The 19,270-nt window shown below is 43.3% G+C and overlaps 1 protein-coding gene across 1 annotated transcript; it reads left to right on the forward strand.

Moving 5' to 3' along the window:
• The first annotated feature begins 17,810 nt into the window (after window positions 1-17,810).
• On the forward strand, window positions 17,811-18,506 carry LOC122031428 (protein TRACHEARY ELEMENT DIFFERENTIATION-RELATED 7A-like). Its single transcript, XM_042590547.1, has one exon. It carries the CDS (start codon window positions 17,811-17,813, stop codon window positions 18,504-18,506), a length of 696 nt encoding a protein of 231 aa, XP_042446481.1.
• Window positions 18,507-19,270: the final 764 nt, after the last annotated feature.

The raw sequence follows: 19,270 nt of genomic DNA on the forward strand, positions 1-19,270 counted from the left end.
AGGCTTCTAGGGTTTGGAGAACTTCGTATCTCGGCGGCTTCTTTGTGTTTCCGAGCTCTCCTCGTCGAGGTGGTCACGCACGGATGACAACCGGTCGGAAAGAGCCTTTCGCTGGCGCCGGAGACAAAGCCCTAACGCGGTTTTGTTTCGCCCGTGCAGAGACGTCGCGCCGTCGCTGAGAAGAGGAGAGGAATCGAGAGTTTTAGGTCACGGGAGAAACTTAAGTCCTCTTCTTATAACTAGGGTTTTATTTATCAACTATAACATATATATTTCTCGCTTCATACTTATTAACAAAACACTCACAGCTCGGTTGGTTGGCTGTGTTCGGTTAAGTCGGGTTCGGCGGGAGGTCTTAGGTTCGAGTCTCAACTTCCACAATTTTTGGTCAAAACTTCTTTATTTTTGTAAACATACTAAACGACCTTCAAAAATTACATAAAAATACTCTAAAAATTCCTAAAAATCTCCAGAATATTTTAAAAGTATTTCTAAATATTTTTGAAGACATTTAGAACTTGAAATAGGGAAAATTGGGTCGTTACACCTAGCTAGGTCAATGGGCTGACCGGATAGTTGGCACGAAGCCAAGTTTGGTCGACGGGCTGACTGGATAGCTGACACGAAGTTCAGACTGGTCGACAGGCTGACCGAATGTCTGTCAAAAGGTAAGTAAAGATAAGTCACTAGAGGAGAGTGATTGTGAGGACGCACCCCAGTTGAGGGACAGTATACGTCGGTCCATTTGGGTGTTGGTCTCCATGGGTGTTTTGATGTGATCAATCAAGTTGGTTAGGTCCTGCTTTATGTTTGATCCCTATGTCTGAGTGTGCAGGAGCTTAGGAGTGCAGGAAGTCGAGCGGAAGACGCAGCTAGCGAGAAGGACGGCACGGGAAGAGAGCCGACGGGCTCGGTGCTTCCGAAGGATGAGAGTCGAGGAGAAGGCCGGAAATTGGGTTCGGATAAGCCCTATTTCGGTTGGCCGCAATCACCCAACCAAGTGAAGCTTCGGAAGTCAAAGCAAAGGTGAAGATGTGCTGAAAAAATAGCTCAAGGCGCCTCAAGCAGTATTTGAGGCGCCTCAAACCTTTGAGGCACCTCAATCAAGCTTGGAGGCGCCTCAAACATTTGAGGCGCCTCTAAGTTTGTTTAAGGTGCCTCAAGCCTGGTCAAAAGAGTCGTTCGAGCACGGATAGAGTTCTATCCGGTCAAAAGTCATGGAGGCGCCTTGGACCTTGTTGGAGGCACCTTGGACCCTCGGGATAGACTTTCCAGGAGCTATATAAAGGCCCCTGGAGCTAGGAAAGGAACAACAACTCAAGCAATCAATTTTGTAGTCCTTTCAAGCAACTAGCAAGTGTTTTAAGTGTGTAAAAGGCTTCTCCGCCTTCAGCAAAGGAGTTTTCTTATTGCGCTTTTCTTACTGTCCTGGATTAACAACCCTCTTTGTTGTAACTAGGTTAATTTCTCTCTCCTTCTATTTCTGCTATTAATTTTATTATAGTTGCTTTACTTTTGAGTTGAAAGATCCGAGGAGGGTATCGTTTTAATTTTTTCAGAAGCAATTCAGCCCCCTCTTGCTGGCCTCCGCTGCACCTACATTGGGATCCCTAAACTGAAACTTTGACTAGTTCCTAGTCCTAGGAGGACAAGAACTAATTACTTTATTCATCATATTTGTGCTAACACTTGTCTTGCAGGGTATTTGGACTAATACATTTGTTGCAAGGCAAGAAAGCAAGCAAAGAAGCAAAGCTACCTTCGGGTGAAGAGTACCCGAAGGCGCCTTCCATAGCTATGGAAGGCGCCTCGGTACTGTTCATAGAAGGCGCCTTCCACGGATAAAATTTGACCAGTTCACAGATAAGGTGCAACGAAGTCGAGATAGATTTTATCCCATTGGAGGCACCTTCAAGGCCTTTGGAAGGTGCCCTCCAAGCCCTTTATAAGGCAGTTTCGAGGAGGTTTTGCAACAACAATCACATTTGAGCTATTCCGCGCACATTTGAGCCTACAACTGCTCCCAGTTCCTGCTGCGACTCTATTGCGAAGCTGGTGAGCTCGACGACTGCTCCGAGGAGTTCCGATCACGCATAGCAGATATACATCAACACAAAGTGCTTCAACTCAATTCCTAAAAAGTGTTGGTAACATTTATTTTTTGTACTTAATTTCTATAAAAAGGGCAAGTGCAGTGTGTTGCATTTGACCCAATTCCTTTGTACTCGATTCTTTCTTCTAGGGGTACCGGAAGAGGTTTTTAGTGGATTGCCCATCGATAGGTCCATGAGACTTGGGTCTTGGAGTAGGACGCCAAAGGCTCCGCGCTAAGTAAAAATCACTTGTGTTCTTCTCTTGCTTTCTAATTTTCGTTCTTCGTTGCGTACTCGGGTTTTTAAAATCGAAAAAGAAAACTATGTGATTCACCCCCCCCCTCTCACGTGCATCATAATCCAACACTAACAACTTGTCAGAATAACAACTATGTATCAGAGAATATTCTACTGGAATCTTCTTCAAGGATTATTATGTTTCTCATTAGCCAACAACTTATGATAGTATATTCCTTCAACAGCCTTAGCAATGACATAAACTATAAATGACAAAAGAGGTATACATATGGGTAAATGTAAGATTCCTTGGATAATTATTGCACATTACCTAGGTTGTACACTTTCCTTTACTTAACAAACCTCTGACATATTTTTCCATCTCATGATCACGAAGGCTATGTGAGGTGGTATATAAAGGGGGCTACTCTTCGTTGGCAAAGTATGTTCTTTGAACATCTGAAGCCTACTCTCGCGCGCACTTTCTCTACTATTCTTCATTCACCCGTCCGGACTTGTACTGACTTGAGCATCGAAAGGCCTTCGCTAGGGACTCCCCCTAGTTTCTAGGCATTGATGTTCTGTTGGCTCATCTCGGTGTACGCAGGATCGAAGGAAAGCCTCTATGTGGAATAAAGGTATTCTCTCATTCAACAATCAAGTCACCATTCCCAGCGCACCATCTCCTCAGTTTTCATATATGACCATATATATATTGAGAGAGAAAAAAAAAATTTACCTTGTACACTCATGTGCAAGGATGGGTCTCCGGACACCCGAACTCACACTCAGTTGCCCATGAATGTGTAGGGTAAGGGTGTAGGATAAAAATCTCTTATAAAAAATGTTTACCCTGCACACCCTTTCCCTGCACACTCATGGACGACTGAGTGTGAGTCTAGATGTTTGAAGGCCCGCCCAAGCACCCCGATCTACAAAAGTGAATCGAGGCGTCTGGACTCACACTCAATCATCCATGAGTATGCAGAGTAAGAGTGTGCAAGGTAAAAATCCCCTATAAAAAAATTTTACCCTATACGCCCTTAGCCTGCACTGGACACTCATAGGTGACTGAGTATGAGTTTGAGTGCCCAAGGCATAAGTTGAACACCTAGTGCCAATAAAAAATATAAAAAATTTAAGTTACACACTAATCACGAGATTATTATGATTTAGATACCAAAATCCCTAACGTAATCTTTACTCTATTCAAAGAGATTATCACCGTCCCCACGAGATGTCCGGATGACTAAAGGGTAGTAGACTTACTATAATAGGATAAGAGATCAATTTTTAACGGGCACATTCCCTCGGAAAAAAAATCTCCTCCTATTTCCTATCTAATTTAACGATCGACTATAAGCTGACCCTATAATTTATCTTTTTTCACAGTCTAAGGATAGGGTTTGAGAAATATCATAGATGAACGTAATCACTATGTAAATGAAAAAAAAAACTTATCATCCCCCTCCTAATCCATTACATAATCATCAAAATTCCCCACCATATTTATCTATTTATATTTTAAAACTATTTTAAGTTTGTGCACCACCCTCAAATACAGCTTTTGTCTATCATATAGACCCATAACATGTGACAAAAGGTGATTCGTTCGCCCCTAGTACCCCCGCCAACCCATCCTTAGGCCAACACGGAGGAGGTAAATCACGGGTGGCTACTAATCATTAGTGCAAATGGTCAAGACATGGAGGAGGTTATACTCGGTCATGCCGAGTTTCGATCCCAAAACCTTATGTGGCAACACCTCATGTCTTAACCATCGCACCATCCCGAGAGAACCATATAAACCCATAACATGGCTCTAATGAGGACGTATCATCAAGGAAGACTTCATCAATCACTTAAATTTATGTTACGATAAAAAACGGCACCCCGAGCGCTCCACATCTGTAACCCCATGGAGGTAAAAGGAAATTAAACGGTCATAATATGAATGGTATTTTGGTCGGCTTCATTAAAAATCGATCTATCCATTTTTATAATTTATTATGAAATAATTATACCTAAGACAGGTTAAGATCATCATGTTGAATCAGATAATATTCAACTTAGGTGATTGATCTGGGTCTAAAAAAAATTTTATTTATCATCCAGATAAATTAGAAAGTATTCGTAACGAGCGACCTAGAAGTCTAATATTCTATAGTTATACATTTTATTTAAAAAAATCTATATAAATATATTATCGCTAGAGATCAAACTATAAATACCTGAATAATAAATTAACACACTTCCGCTGCACTATAGCTCGGAGGGCATGCTAGGATCATCATGTTCTAGCAAAAAGTGAAATTCACCAACTTAGGGGACTCACACGACCGTTACATGCTAGGATCATCATGTAATGCCCGCCCTCCCTTCTATCAACAAGGGACGGGGCCACGATACTCTACGTACGTATTACAGCGGAAGACTTAAAATTATTTTTCTTAACTTAATTGAAACCGAACTACACTAACATGGTTTCATAACATGATAACAAAATAAATAAAAACTTAACATCAAGTCACCCATATTGTATTACATTTCACAAAACCAAAGCATAGTTCTAAAAGGTTTTAAAGCAGGTTCTTAATTAGTTGCCTAGCCACCGCCACACACATCTTCGTTGCCCCTCCTGCTGCTCCTTTAACTCATCCAGCTTTTTCCTTTATCTATGGTACAAGGAAAGTAAGCTATGAGCACTCATGGCTCAGTAAGTTCCTTTCCTACTCACTAAAACCAACAATCAGTACATAATTAATTAATGTCTCAACTTAACATGATCTCAACTAGTCATGGCATAACATATCATACTCTTTAAGCATATCATGCAACATAACAAACATTATAACTAGTCATGGGATATTATCTCTTAAAGCATAGCATGAAACATAACATAATCATGTCATGGCATATCATCTCTTAAAGCATAGCATGAAACGTAACATAATCTTATCATGGCATATCATCTCTTAAAACATAGCATGAAACATAACATAATCATATCATGGCATATCATCTCTTAAAACATAGCATGAAATATAACATAATCATATCATGGCATATCTTAAATCATAGCCTCAACACAACATAATCATAGATTATATGCATCATGATTTTAAAAACATGTATCCGAAAAACATGTGTATGTCTCATGATCTTTTAAAATCATTTTCTTCTTACATATATATACTTGAACATAATATCAACATATTTAGGGCCCCGACTTGCGCGCTGTCCTAAGTATATCCAAGGTAGCAAGTCTTGAATCATACTAGGAACTAGGTCAAGATCACAAAGCATGGCCTAGGGGCGATTTGAAGAGTTCATCCCTTATTAGCCTAGATCACCTAGCAAGGCATGGCTTAGATCACAAAGCAAGGCTTAGGCCTAGGGGTGGCCCATCCCTTATTAGCCTAGATCACAAGGATCTAGGCCTAGGGACTGATTAGGAGTCCACCCGAGTACAAATAGTAAAATAGCATATATAAAAATGCATCATTTAGTCACATAGCATAGCATAAAAGTATGCATCACTTAGGCATACATTATGTCATAAAAGTATGCATCTCTTAGGCATACATCATATCATAAAAAAGTATGCATCACTTAGGCATGCATCATATCATAAGAAAGTATGCATCATTTAGGCATACATCATATCATAAAAAGTATGCATCACTTAGGCATACATCATGTCATAAGAAAGTATGCATCACTTAGGCATACATCATGTCATAAGAAAAAGTAGGCATATTTTAAACACATAACACATCATAAAAACATGCATATTCTAAGTACATAGCCTATCATTAAAGCATGCATATTTCTACTCACATAGCATATCATAAAAGCATGCATATTCTAAGCACATAGCATATCATTAAAACATGCATATCCCTATCCACATATCATCTCATAAAAAGGTATAAATCACAAGCATACATGGTTAAGCATAAGGGTATATCATGTGATTATACTATCATAAGAAACATGGTAACATAGTTAACTTGGGTTCTAAGCTTCCTAAACCCTTGGGTTCCTATCATGGCCGAACCCCCTTAGGTCTCAATTTAGGTAAAAAACAACCTCCAAGCATGTGAACCCTAAATCATCATCACATAAATTTCATAGGAAGCATTATAAGCATGATTAACTTGGTTTCTAAGTTCTCCAAGTCCTTAAACTCATGTGGCCGAACCCTATCAGTATATAAACAAGGTCCCAAATGTCATGAAAGCATGGAAACCTTAAACCATATTTATAGCATTTTTTTCAAGTAACATAGTAAGCATATTGAGCTAGTTCCTAAGTCCTTCAAGCCCTTAACGTATGTCTTGGTCAATCTTTTAACAAGTATTCATTAGGGCTAAAAACAAACATACAAGCATGTGAACTTGAACTAACATCATGTATAAATTCATAACAAGACATCATAAAATAGGTATGGCCGAAACTTACCCTAGCCTCATTTAGGTCACTAAACAACATATAGTATGAGAACTTGGTTTTCTACTTATCATATTTCATGTAGAGTGACATAAGCATATTAAATTTTTGTTCTAGGGTTTCTAGGGCATTTATCCCTTCATGGCCGAAACACACAATGATCCATTTAGGTCATGGAAAAATTATACAAATATGTGACACAATCAACACCTTATCATATTTTCATAAGAAGCACTTTTAACACATATGGTTTCATTTCTAAGGTCTCTAGGTCTTTTAAACCCTACTTGGCCGAAACTCACAGAATATAAACTTACTTCAAATAGCCTAAAAGCATGAGAAATTATACAAGTTTCATAGCATGTATAAAGACAAGCATATTAAACATACTTGTGAATTGTGTCTTAGGCTTCCTAGGTTTCTTTCCCTTTTTCTTTTATTTTTCCTTATGGCCAAAACCTACCAATCTCTAAACTAGGTTTTAAGTGGCCTAAAGCATGGAAAACCTAAGTAAGTTTCATGGCAAAAATTACTAAGAACATCATATACAAAGTTGGTTCATAAACAAGCTAGGACCCTTGTGATCTTACATGTCATATATCATGTAACTAATTTTCTATACTCAATTTAAACATAAGAGCATTAAACAACTTTCATATCATAATATCACAGAGGTCTTGAGCATATTAGAATTTTGTTCAAGTTTTTCTAAACTATCCATCTTATCATGGCCGAAAATCTAAAATAAGAGTTCATGAATTTCTAGCAATGTACAACATGCAATTCTTTAAGAGAACTCTATATTCTATCATACAAACATGGTTATTTAAATTTAAAGGTTTTCCTAACCCTAAGCCCTTTTCTTGGCCGAAACATATAAATGGATTTCTTTGGTTCCAAGTAACTTTCAAGCAAGAAAACCAATAAAAACCCTTAGTAGTTCATGGGAGAAATTTTGTACTAGTTTAGTTAAACAATATTTTTCCCTAACCTCCTTAACATATTTTTGGCCGAAATTCTAGGTTAGGTACTCCTCTAATCAAGCATCATTCAAGTATAAAAACATGAAGAAAATCCTTCCTACATAGCATAGAAAGAATATCATGAAATAAAGACTTGTTTAAACCATCCTAGATTTGAAAACCCTTTCTTTAGCCGAATTTTCTTAAATTATTTTCTAGGTTTTATAATCCTTATAGAATCCAAAAATCACATAAAAGCCTTGTACCACAGGTGAGGGGAAGCTTACATCCTTTTCGCTTGTGGATCTAAGGTATGGTGAAGAAGAAGTAGCCTCTTCTTCTAGTTCCTTTTCCTTTGATTCCTTTGCTAAGTCCTCCTTGTATCTTAGGCTTTCTTAGGGAAAAACTTGGCTTTGGGGCCGAAGATGGAGGAGAGGGGACTGTGGTGTTCTCGGTGAGGGAGAGGATGAATGAGAGAAAATGAGAGAAAAATAGTTTTCTTTTCTCCTTTTATGTTAAGGGGGAAGAAGTAGCAAAATTGATTTTTGCTTTCCTTCTCCCTTAACCCATTTTCTATTTTTCTTACATTTATTTTATTTTCTAGTTATTCTCACCATTCATGATAAAATAAGGGGGAATGAATCCCCTTAATCCCTCTTTAAGTTTTCGGCAAAATCAAAGAGGAATAGGGAGAGAAATGGAGGAAGGCAAGTTGCCTTTCTCTTGCTCTTTTCTTGTTTTCTTTTGGCTAGCTTTTACTCTTACCTTTATCATGAGTTTCCCTCCTTTGCTATCAATATCTTCTCTCTATCCCAATTGGTTTCTACTAATTAACTCTATGAATTATAATATAAGAGGTTCAAGGTTCAATCCTTGACCTTCACTTCTTTTTATTTCATTTTATTTCTTTTTGCTTCAACTCACTTCCTATTATTTTTCTAAGGCAAAATCCCACATTCATATATTCATCTTACAAGTTTAGTGGGTATTACACGACCTAGAAGTCTAATATTCTATAGTTATACATTTTATTTAAAAAAAATCTATATAAATATATTATCGCTAGAGATCAAACTATAGATACCTGAATAATAAATTAACACACTTCCGCTGCACTATAGCTCGGTGGGCATGCTAGGATCATCATGTTCTAGCAAAAAGTGAAATTCACCAACTTAGGGGACTCACATGACCGGTCCTATAACTATTTGTGAGGTGATAAATTGAAAAGTTACAATTTGCCAAGGATATTTTTCTCAACTTTATCAAGATTCAACCCTTTACCTATTATAACAATATTTATCTTACAATAATTAACTCAACTATGCCCAAAATCAAATATAAAAGATGATTCACTCGTTTCTAATATATTGATATTTTTGTCAATATTCTATGTCTAAATTAATATAAAAAAATAAATCATAAATAATTATCAGACATATTGAATTTTAATTTAAGATCTAATGTGACAATATTTTATATCTTAATAAAAACCGTCGTTAGAATAATAATGCGACAAGAAAAAAACGGAAACTTAATTAATTAGCTGACCTACACGTCATCTTCCTCGATTCGTTAAATATAAGTGGAACTATGTAGACCCAGTAAAAAATTGAAAGGTTCAGTTCAATTCATAAATTTAAATATTTCTTTACCTTAGAATTGAGAGGTAATATTTAAATTTATATTATATTTTTTATTGTCTTAACATTAAATTAAAAATATAAATTATGATACAATAAATAATTTACGTAATAAAATTTAAAGTTTTTTATATTTTTTTATATAAAAAAACTTTTTAACTTTACAAATTTTTCAAATTTTGAATTTTAAATTTTTTATTTTAAAATAAAAAAAAGTTCAACCCAACACAGGTCAATCGATCGACCCCCAAGGACCAAGCCAGGACTCCAATATCTCTGATCCCGTCCGGAAGCTAAGTCTGATGGAGGCGGACCTTGATGGATTGAAAGTTGACGGAAAGTCGCCGAAGTATCGGATCTACCTGGTACCCCCCTGAAAGGTTCGCACGGGCAGCTGATGTAGAAAGATGACCAAGACGATGATGTTGTTCTCCTGCGCACACTCAGACGAGCCCACGAGTCGTTAGAGACCAGAAACCAGGGAAAAAGTCCCCGAGTCAAGCCCTCCGATGCTCAAGTCAGGTACTTTTTCCCCAGAAAAGCACAGAGAAAGGACGAAAAGTAGAGACTGGTGAGAAATGATGAGTGAGCGTACCTGCATAAGGGACAAAGCATCCTTTTTATACTGCAACTGATGTTTCTGAGACCTGGCAGGTGTCAGGGAATGTCGGCTGTCAGGCTTTGTCTAACGGTGAATGACACATGGCTTCTCCTGATAGGCTGGCGACAGAACCAAAGTGGGAATGAGCACAGACTGTTAGCATATTCCCTGATACACTGATGATTCTCTGACATTTTTTGACGAGCAGTTGTGATTCCTTGGCTTGTCTGCCCGATAGTGCCTGGACTCTAGGTCTGCATCCTGACCCGCTTCGATCCACTGCTATCCATGGTTTGTACGTTCCGACCTGCCCGATCGGTCTGTTTCCTGACCTGCATTTGTCTACTGTAATTCATGACTTGCATGTTCCGACCTGTACGATCGATCTGTTTCCCGACCTGTTTTCGTCTACTGTTATCCATGGCTTGTATGTCCCGGCCTGTACTCTAGGTATGAGTCCAGACCTACCTCTGCCTACCGTTATCCATGACTTGTACGTCCCGACCTGTACGCCAGGTCTGTGTCTAGACCTGCTTCTGCCTACTGTATCCATGGCTTGTATGTCCTGACCTGTACGCTAGGTCTGAGTCCAGACCTGCTTCTACCTACCGTTATTCATGGCTTATACGTCCCGACCTGTATGCTAGGTCTGTGTCCAGACCTACTTCTACCTACTGTTATCCATGGCTTGTATGTCCCGACTTGTACGCTAGGTCTGAGTCCAGACCTGCTTCTGCCTACCGTTATCCATGGCTTGTACGTCCCGACCTGTACGCCAGGTCTGTATCCAGACTTGCTTCTACTTACTATTATCCATAGCTTGTCCATTATAGGATACTTGCCATCTTATCGCACCGCCCTGACGCTATCCATGTTGCCGTGGTATCGCCTTCAGGTCTGGCTAGTATCAGCTCACAATGTCAGCGCGTCGCCGCCCCGGGCTTAGACCGTGGCTCTTTCGTGGCGCCGTCCTCTCCTGGGGCTCGTCTATACGGCCCACTCGCCTCTGACCCCTTGCCCGTCGTTTCCTCAATGATATCTGGCCTGTGGGCGCACTTACCGCCCATGGCCTTGTCCTTCAATCACGGCCTCATCCTTGTTCCTGATAATCCCATCTTGACCGATCACACCGAGACTTAGCGACTAAGTGACGACGCCGGACGACTCGACCGACCCACCACGTATACTCCGACCTCCACGAAGCTCTGACTCTGACTCCACCGCCATGGAGGCTTAACTTCCACCACATCATCTGCTACTCCTACTACACGCATCACTCGTAACGCCTCCCCCAAGTCTAGAGGCTCTAGTCCCGACCGATACCCAAGTCCTGTGTTACTCGACCTGACCCGCATCCTCCACCGAACCTGCCTTCCATCTCAGGTTCCACAAAGTTTCCCGTCCGAAGACAAACGGCTTCTATGACAAGACGAATTTTAACTTCCCGCATTTTCCTTTTCCCTCACACGGTTCCCCAAGCGTCGACTTAAATTCCAAGGAAATCCCTTCACCTTCTCGTTCCTTATAAAAAGTCCAAGCATCTAATACCTCAAGCTATCTGCTTACTAGTACAGTATCTTGTTTCCATGGAACCTACAACAGAACCTAGCGAACTTGCCTCTTTACTTCGGTAAACTTCCCATCTGCTGGAGTTATCGGCTCAGAAAGAAGAAATCCTGCTGGAGATGACTACGAGCAGAGATCTCCAAGCGTCCCTTACTCATGAAATGGAAAACCTCTGGCTAGCCGCCAAATCCAGGACTCAGGCCGAAGTTGCTCTTAAGCTGAAGGCTCAATCGGACTTCCAGAGCCAGGTGCACTATATTATTTATTTGAAGATCAAGCATGAAGATGAGGTGGCTCTCTTGAAAGAGGAAGGACGGATCAAAGACGAGACCATTGGGCAACTGAAACGCGCCATCGATCTTATTAAGGAAGATTTGACTAAAGTTCGGGCTCATCTGACCAGGAAGGATCAAGCCTCTGGCTCTGGTAGTCATGTAAACCCCTGAAAAATGTACTTCTGATTTAAAAAATGTACCTCTGATTTAACGAAATAAAACCTGTTTTCTGCGTTCCACTTATGGTGTAGCCCCACACTCTATTGCTCAGGTATCATCATGCTTTTATAGAACACCTGCGTTTCTCTAATATTTTTAGCTAGCAAAAATAGCAAAAATAGTAAAGATATCTTGCTTACCCCATCTTCCTTTTACCTCATAACATATGAGCCCTTGGCCACAGCGAACGAGACGCTTGAGGATGCGCCTGCGAAATTTCATATTTAGCAAGAACCCTTGAAATATGGCTTACTGATCAGTCCGACACGATAACTTGGCTTGCTGCATTCCGCGTCGACGAATATAAGGAGTGCTGACCGAGAAAATCCTTGCACCGACCGAGAAGGTCGTTGGTCGTGAGAGCATGCTCACTTATAACTCGCATTGGGGCGAGAGTCTGGGACCCGACTTGGAAGGTCGTTGGTCGTGAGAGCCTTGCTCACTTATAACTCACACTAGGGCGAGAGTCTGGAACAACCGACCTGGAAGGTCATTGGGCATGAGAGCCTTGCTCACTTATAACTCGCACTGGGGCGAGAGTCTAGGACAGCCGACCTGGAAGGTCGTTGGGCGTGAAAGTCTTGCTCACTTATAACTCGTACTAGTGCGAGAGTCTGGTCATGAGAGCCTTGCTCACTTATAACTCGTGCTGGGGCAAGAGTTTGGGCCGACCGGAAGGTCGTTGGTCGTGAGAGTCTTGCTCACTTATAACTCGTGACCGGGCGAGAGTTCGGACACCACCGAAGGTCGCTATGTGAGAGCCTTGTTACTTATAACTCGAGAGAGTGATCGATATGGTCGGTGAGAGTTTTGCTCACTTATAACTTGCATTGGGCGAGTCCGGACAGTCGTCGGGTGTGCAACGTAGAGCTTGCTCACTTATAACTCGCCAGCGCGAGTCTCGGGACCCGACAGATATATATCCATACGACTAAGGTAGATACTCGATTAAGGTAGATATCCGACACTGGGTGTAGGTGTCAATATTCCGTGAGGTGTATTCCGACGTTGTAGTATATGTCAGGGGTTGTATTCCGATAGGGATTACTCGAGGAGATTGTTCAACTTCGTCTGCAATCAAGAAATATACCATATCAGAGGTATTGTGAGGAAAAAATATTAAAATCTTACTCAGTCTTGGCCTCGCCACATTCGAATTTCTTTCCCACCACTTTTCTTCGCCGCTTCCCAAGTAAATCGCATGGTAAGCATTTCCGTACACCCGCTTTATCTCATGATTTCCTTATCACGTCCATTATTAATACACTTCATAGGGGATCGACACCTATCTCACGCCTTTATTGCTTACGCCGTATGATGCTGCCGACTCCACTCCTTTTTGTACACACCCTCCCAGAAGAGCATGTCGTTCTGTGATCGGACGGCTTTGGGCGCTTTACCCAAAAATATACTCGACACATCTTTTCGATATTCCTTAGGAAAACCCTCTTTATAAGCCTTAAAGGCAGTCCGCCGTCGTTGCCTTGAGCGTTTCGACTGCCTTCATCTTCTTGTTGCTTCATCGTCTCTGGTGTCTCAGCCCTTCCCCTTCTAGACTCTTCATGCCTGGTGCTCTTCTTCTTCTCGACTGACCTCTTCTCCAACCTCTCTCATCTTGATAATGGCTGACGGTAAGGCCACCCTTTGGTATTCGTGCTTCATTTCTAACATAGATGATCATGACCTATCTGTGATTCGGTCTGACTTGCGACTTAGTGATGCTTATGAACTTAGAGTTCCTACACCCCATGAACACCCTGCAAACCCTCCTGAAAGCTTCATGACAGTTTTTAGAGACCAGCTTTTAGGAGGCCTTCGGTTTCCTATACCTCCCTTTATCTCTTCCCTGAGTCGCTACTTGGCATCTGCCCCTCTTAATTTGCTCCCAACCTTTTTAGAGTTGTATGTGGCACAGTCATTATATGTCGCATATACCAGATTCCCTTAACCGTTCAACTATTTCACCATTTTTACTCTTTCAAACGCTTGGAACTGGGAGTGTTTATGGTACAGGCTAGGCCTGGCTATAAGTTCTTTTCTGACATGCCCTCTTCTAACAAGGGGTGGAAGTAACGCTTCTTCTTTATTAGATTACCTACATCCTCACCCTTGGTCGAGCCGACCCCTTGGTGCCCTGATATTCCCTCCATCCTTCCTGTACATCACCATCAGCCTTCTTGCGACGCCGCTTCAGAAAAACTTCAAGGAGTGACGTTCGCTTGTCTATACTACTACTGGAAGGCTTTTTGTATTTGTTCGGGCTCAGCCCAGTTCAGGCGGAGATAGGGGCTCTGTTAGATAAGACCCGTTTTCCTCTTTGATATTCTTCGCTAATTGAGGTATCTTTCTTTCCCTTTGCAGAGGCTGCCATGCTCCGCACGTATTCCTCATCTTCAGCCTCGCAATCTGCCCCCTCTGCCCCACAGTCCACCCCACCTGCGCCGGCCTCGGAGGAAGCTTCCTCAGCTCTTCCCCTGGACATGGCTCCTGTAGAAGACCCGGCCACTGTAGAGCAGTTCGAGGAGGAGCGAGCCGCGTCTCCCCCACCCGCCAAAAGTCTACGGCTCCAGCGTAAGAGGAAGAGGGTTACTCCAGCGACTCAGGCGTCACCTCCACCGCTTCCTCTGGCCGTCGCTCATCAACCGCCTCTTAATCTTCGGAGGCTAAGACTGTTACTCCCAACCGGGAAACGGCGCTGGGGCCAGAAGTTCCCATTCTGTCGCCACGAACATCAGCCCCAACACCCAGTCGAGATTTATCTCCCGAACAGACTACTCTTCTCGCTCAGGTCTCCTCTCCCGGGCAGCTACCCCTTCCCATAACGGATCAGCCCGGGAGTTCTGCAACTCTATCCGCTTCCCTTTTAGCGACCGCTCCGGCCTCTACTTCTCGATCTCGGGGTAAAATTCACAAGAAGTATGCCTTTACCGACTCTTGGGGCTTGCCTTCCTCCACCGAGTCCGACGCCGCCGAAGAAACTGCTGAAGCGGCTCGTCCCCCTGTTGCCCTGGTTCAGCTGCAGGGCGATTTAGTCGCGTCCTGGCGATCAGGCAATTGAAAATTTTGGAATAATCCACCGATGGAAGGGTTGAATCAAGCTTCTCGCCAAATGACTTCCGTAAGTTTTCTTTTATCAAGGCTCTTCTGTTGGAGTTCTTATAATCCTTCTTCCTGTATCTACCGCAGGCCTGTTCCGCCACCTTGAGTGCCATTCAATACGCCTCTTGCTTATAGAGGGAGAATGAAGTGTTGAAGACTCACCTTCAGGAGTTGGAGCTGTCACTAACTCCCCGCGATCCCCTCAATCCGACCCCTGGGGACTTAGCAAGTTATCTCCGACTGATTGGGGAGTCTGCAGAGTCTGCCCGCAACATTTCCCATGCGGCTTTTGACAAAATAAAGACCTTGGAAGCGGTTCTAAGGACAAGCGAGTCCAAACTGGCCTCTGAGGCGGAGAGGCGTCGCTCGCTAGTAGTTGAGCTGGATGAAAAGGATGCTCGGCTGACCACACTATCCTCCGACCTGAAGAGTTTGCAAGAAACCCAGGAGACTCTTCAGAAGACTTTAACAGATATTCAAGGTCAGCTGGCCTCCAATGCCGACCGGGAGAAGGTCCTTCAAAGTCTTTGGGAAGCCGGCCAAGCAACCCTCACATCAGTGCAAGTCGATCTCTTGAAAGCTCAGGAGCATGCTTCCCAAAGTCAATAAGCTTTGACTTTGGCCAGAGCTGATACGGAGAAGGCCAGAGCTGATACAGAGAAGGCCCGAGCAGAACTGACAGATTATCAGGCAGGAGAAGTTAGTCGTCTGAGAGCATACAGACGAGCCTACGTCGCATCCCCTTTCTTGTTGAGGAAGATAGGGGGTTTGATGAATCTCATGCTTTGTTGCGGCGCGGCTGGCGAGGCTCGACAAATGTTTGAGCAGGATCTGCTTCGCGCTGCCCCTTCAGAAGATTTCTTAGACACTACCCGCCTAATGAACGAGCTCCCGGACGGGTCACTCCCTTTCTTCAAAGATGATGACGACTTATTCCTCCTACCTGAACCTCCTGCTGACGCTGCGCCTTGCCCCCCTGAGCCTCCTGCTAACAACGATCCTTGATGCGCCACTATATACTGCACTTAATGTAAAAATGAAACTGTCAAACTTTCGATTTGCTTGTAATTTCGGACTTGAATTTATTTTGGCCTGTTTAATCTTCTTGTGATATGACATGACCGCTGGCTTTTGATTTTCTCTTATAGTATATCAACTTTCTTATAGTATGTTCACCCTTTTATCAGTTGTCTCGTATATTTCCTGACCGATACGACCCGTGATCCTGCGAATGTGTGCGTTGGCCTTCTAGTTTAAGTCTTATTTGACTCAGGTCGAGAATCCCCTTTTTATCCCGACATGTTTTCCTTGCCTTTTTTTGCTGACCGCTCAACTTAGCTTAACAAATCACCTGGTCTACGCTTATATCTCGAACTGTTTAGCTTCTCTTTCTATGATGACCGCCCTGGCTTGGCCATACCCCCTGGTCTGTTCTTTCCTTCGTAATCCAGGTCAGGATAACTTCAGACCGGGAAATTGAGGGTTAAGCCCAGACCGGGAAAGCGAGGATACATTTCTATAAGACATAACTGTTGTCTTTTCCCGAGATCCATCTCCTCGTACTTTGCACCGGTATTTTTCCCAATATACCCTTGGGCGTTATTTTCAAAAAAGATCCATCGGTTCTCTTTGTTCCCACCAATTAGTGTACACCGGTGGATGATGTCTGATGAAATTGCCCCTCTGCCCCGCATCTATAAATAATCTCCTCTAGCTTTCGCTTTCAGACTTTGCACGTCTTCCCCTTCCTTCCAAGTGAATCCATTATTACTCCTGAATCCTTGCTTTTGCATCGATAGCTTTCCCCTTGATCTCTTCTCCTTCTTTTTCTTTTGTCATGGCATCCCCCTCTTTTCTGTCTTTTCTGGCGGCGGTGTACTACCCTGACTCATCCACTTTTGACGAACTGGATCGGGATGACCTGCGATATACCTATAAAGTCGGGGATAACGCGCATGTGATCATCCCTACCAGGATACACCAATTTGTTGCTCCTCCCAATGGATATTGCACCTTCTTTAAAGAGCAATTTGTGGCCGGTCTTCGTCTTCCTCTTCACCCCTTCTTTTCTGATGTGTGCTGCCATTTCAAGATTCCTCTAGGACAACTGACGCCGAACTCTATAAGGATCCTCTGTGGCTTCGTGGTACTCTGCGATATATGTGAGTTGTCCTAGTCCGCCCATTTGTTCCACTGCTTTTTCACCCTCCGACTATAGGAAGAAGGCACATTCCACTTCCAGCCTCGTCTTCGGACTGCTTTTTTCTCACCCATGCCACCTTCCGAGCTGAACTGGAGGAGCAAATTCTTCTTTATTCGATTTCCTCATGAGGTAGAGTGGCCCCTACGATGGCAATCGTTACTTCTCCCAAGCCCGCCACTGGAGGATTTTCATCTTGATACATCCTATATAGAGGCTTCCTCTTACTTTGCGGGCTGACAACTAAATTTAACCCGCTTATTGTCTGAGGAGTTGCTTTCCTACTTCCGCCTGAGCTATCTTACCCCTGATACGCCTCATTCTCTGGGTAAGCTTCCCTTTCAGTTCTGTTACCCCTTCATAAGCATTTTATTTTTCCTACTGTGGCTGACTTCATACTTTATCTTGTGCAACTGAAGTCTTAACCCGTGCTTCAGAGGTTCAGCCTCTTCCTCTAAGTGACATGGAAATAATGAGGCGTGGTCGAGTTATTTTGAAAAGAAGATCGCTCCCCTACTCGTCTTCTACCTCTGTCGGTGGAGCTTCCCCTGCAAATCTCCGACCCCGTCCTTCTCGCAGAGGATCTTCTGCTGTCCGACCTGCTTCCTTTGCCCGTCCCACTCGTCCCCGGACTGCCCGTTCACCTCGGCATGCCGTCAATATTAGTCCCCGGGCCGCACCTACAGCCCGACCATTCACCCCGACCCCTCTTCAGTCTGTTAATCCACCTCGAACTACTTATATCCATGGTCGTGGCCTTAGTCGAAGATCAACCAATGTACCCTACGCCAGCCCTGCTTTTAGAGAAGCTTCTCAAGTGGCTCGTCAAGCATGCTCTATAAACGACCGCTTGAATCGTGACGCCCCTTCTTCTTCTCGGCATAGGTCTCGGCTACCATCTGAAGATTCTGACTCGGATGATCAACCGTTGGCTCAAAGACTTCGCCGTCGAGCCCCTCCTTCGGTGCCAGATTCGGACCCTTCCACTATCCCTTCTCCTTCGCCTCCGGTTGCAACCGCCTCTCCTCCTTCGCCTCCTATCGCGACCCCGACTCCTATCTTGAGCCAAGCAGATGTTCGGCCTGATCCCTTCACAGTTCTGGTTGAGCCTCCGCCAGCTCAACCTTCTCCGCCAGCTCAACCTTCTACCTCGCAGTAGCCTCAGAGCACCGAGGTCGGCCCCTCGCATTGCCCCTCCCCAGCTACCTCCTTGCCAGAGCCATCTCCTGTGCCTCCCTCAGCTCCTTCTGGGTCGGCTGCTGGGCCTTCTAGCTTCGCTGCTGGGCCTTCCCAACCGCCACCACCTGTTCCTCTTTATTATCTTACCACCGCTCCCTCTGAGGCTGGGTTACAGTCACGGCGTGATGTTCCCACTAGCTCCTTGACAATGAAATGTCGCATGGCCACTGTGTGGGAAGAAAGTAGGCATCAGATGGAACTTTTGCCACCCCTTGCCCAGATGGATAGATTCTCTGAGCTATATATCAAGGTCAACCTGCCTGATGGCTTACTGCAACTATTATCTTCCTCATTCTTATCAGATGTTTCTCCTATGTCCCAGACCTGTGCGGAGTCCTTGACAATAAACCAGTCCTTCCATGTTGTTCATCGTCAAAATAAGATGCTGCAGAACAAGGTAACTGAACTGGAGCTTCAATTGAATAACTCGGCGCAGGCTAGTCACGCCCTGAGAGCTGAAGTAAAAGATCTAACCAAAAGGAAGAATAGTCTGGAAGTATCCTTGGCGATATCTGACCGAGAGCTTAAGGGCCTCAAGGAAGAAAAAAGCCAGGTCGAGGTCGTGCACCAGCAACGCATGGATTAACAAACTTTGGAGCATCAGCGAGCCGCGCTTTGTACTTGTGCTCTCCAGAATTCTGTACACAAGCAGGCCAGCATTTCTTCACGTCTGTCATCTAGGGG

The sequence above is a fragment of the Zingiber officinale genome, chromosome 11A, assembly GCF_018446385.1.
Source record: "Zingiber officinale cultivar Zhangliang chromosome 11A, Zo_v1.1, whole genome shotgun sequence".
Taxonomy (NCBI): Eukaryota; Viridiplantae; Streptophyta; class Magnoliopsida; order Zingiberales; family Zingiberaceae; genus Zingiber; species Zingiber officinale.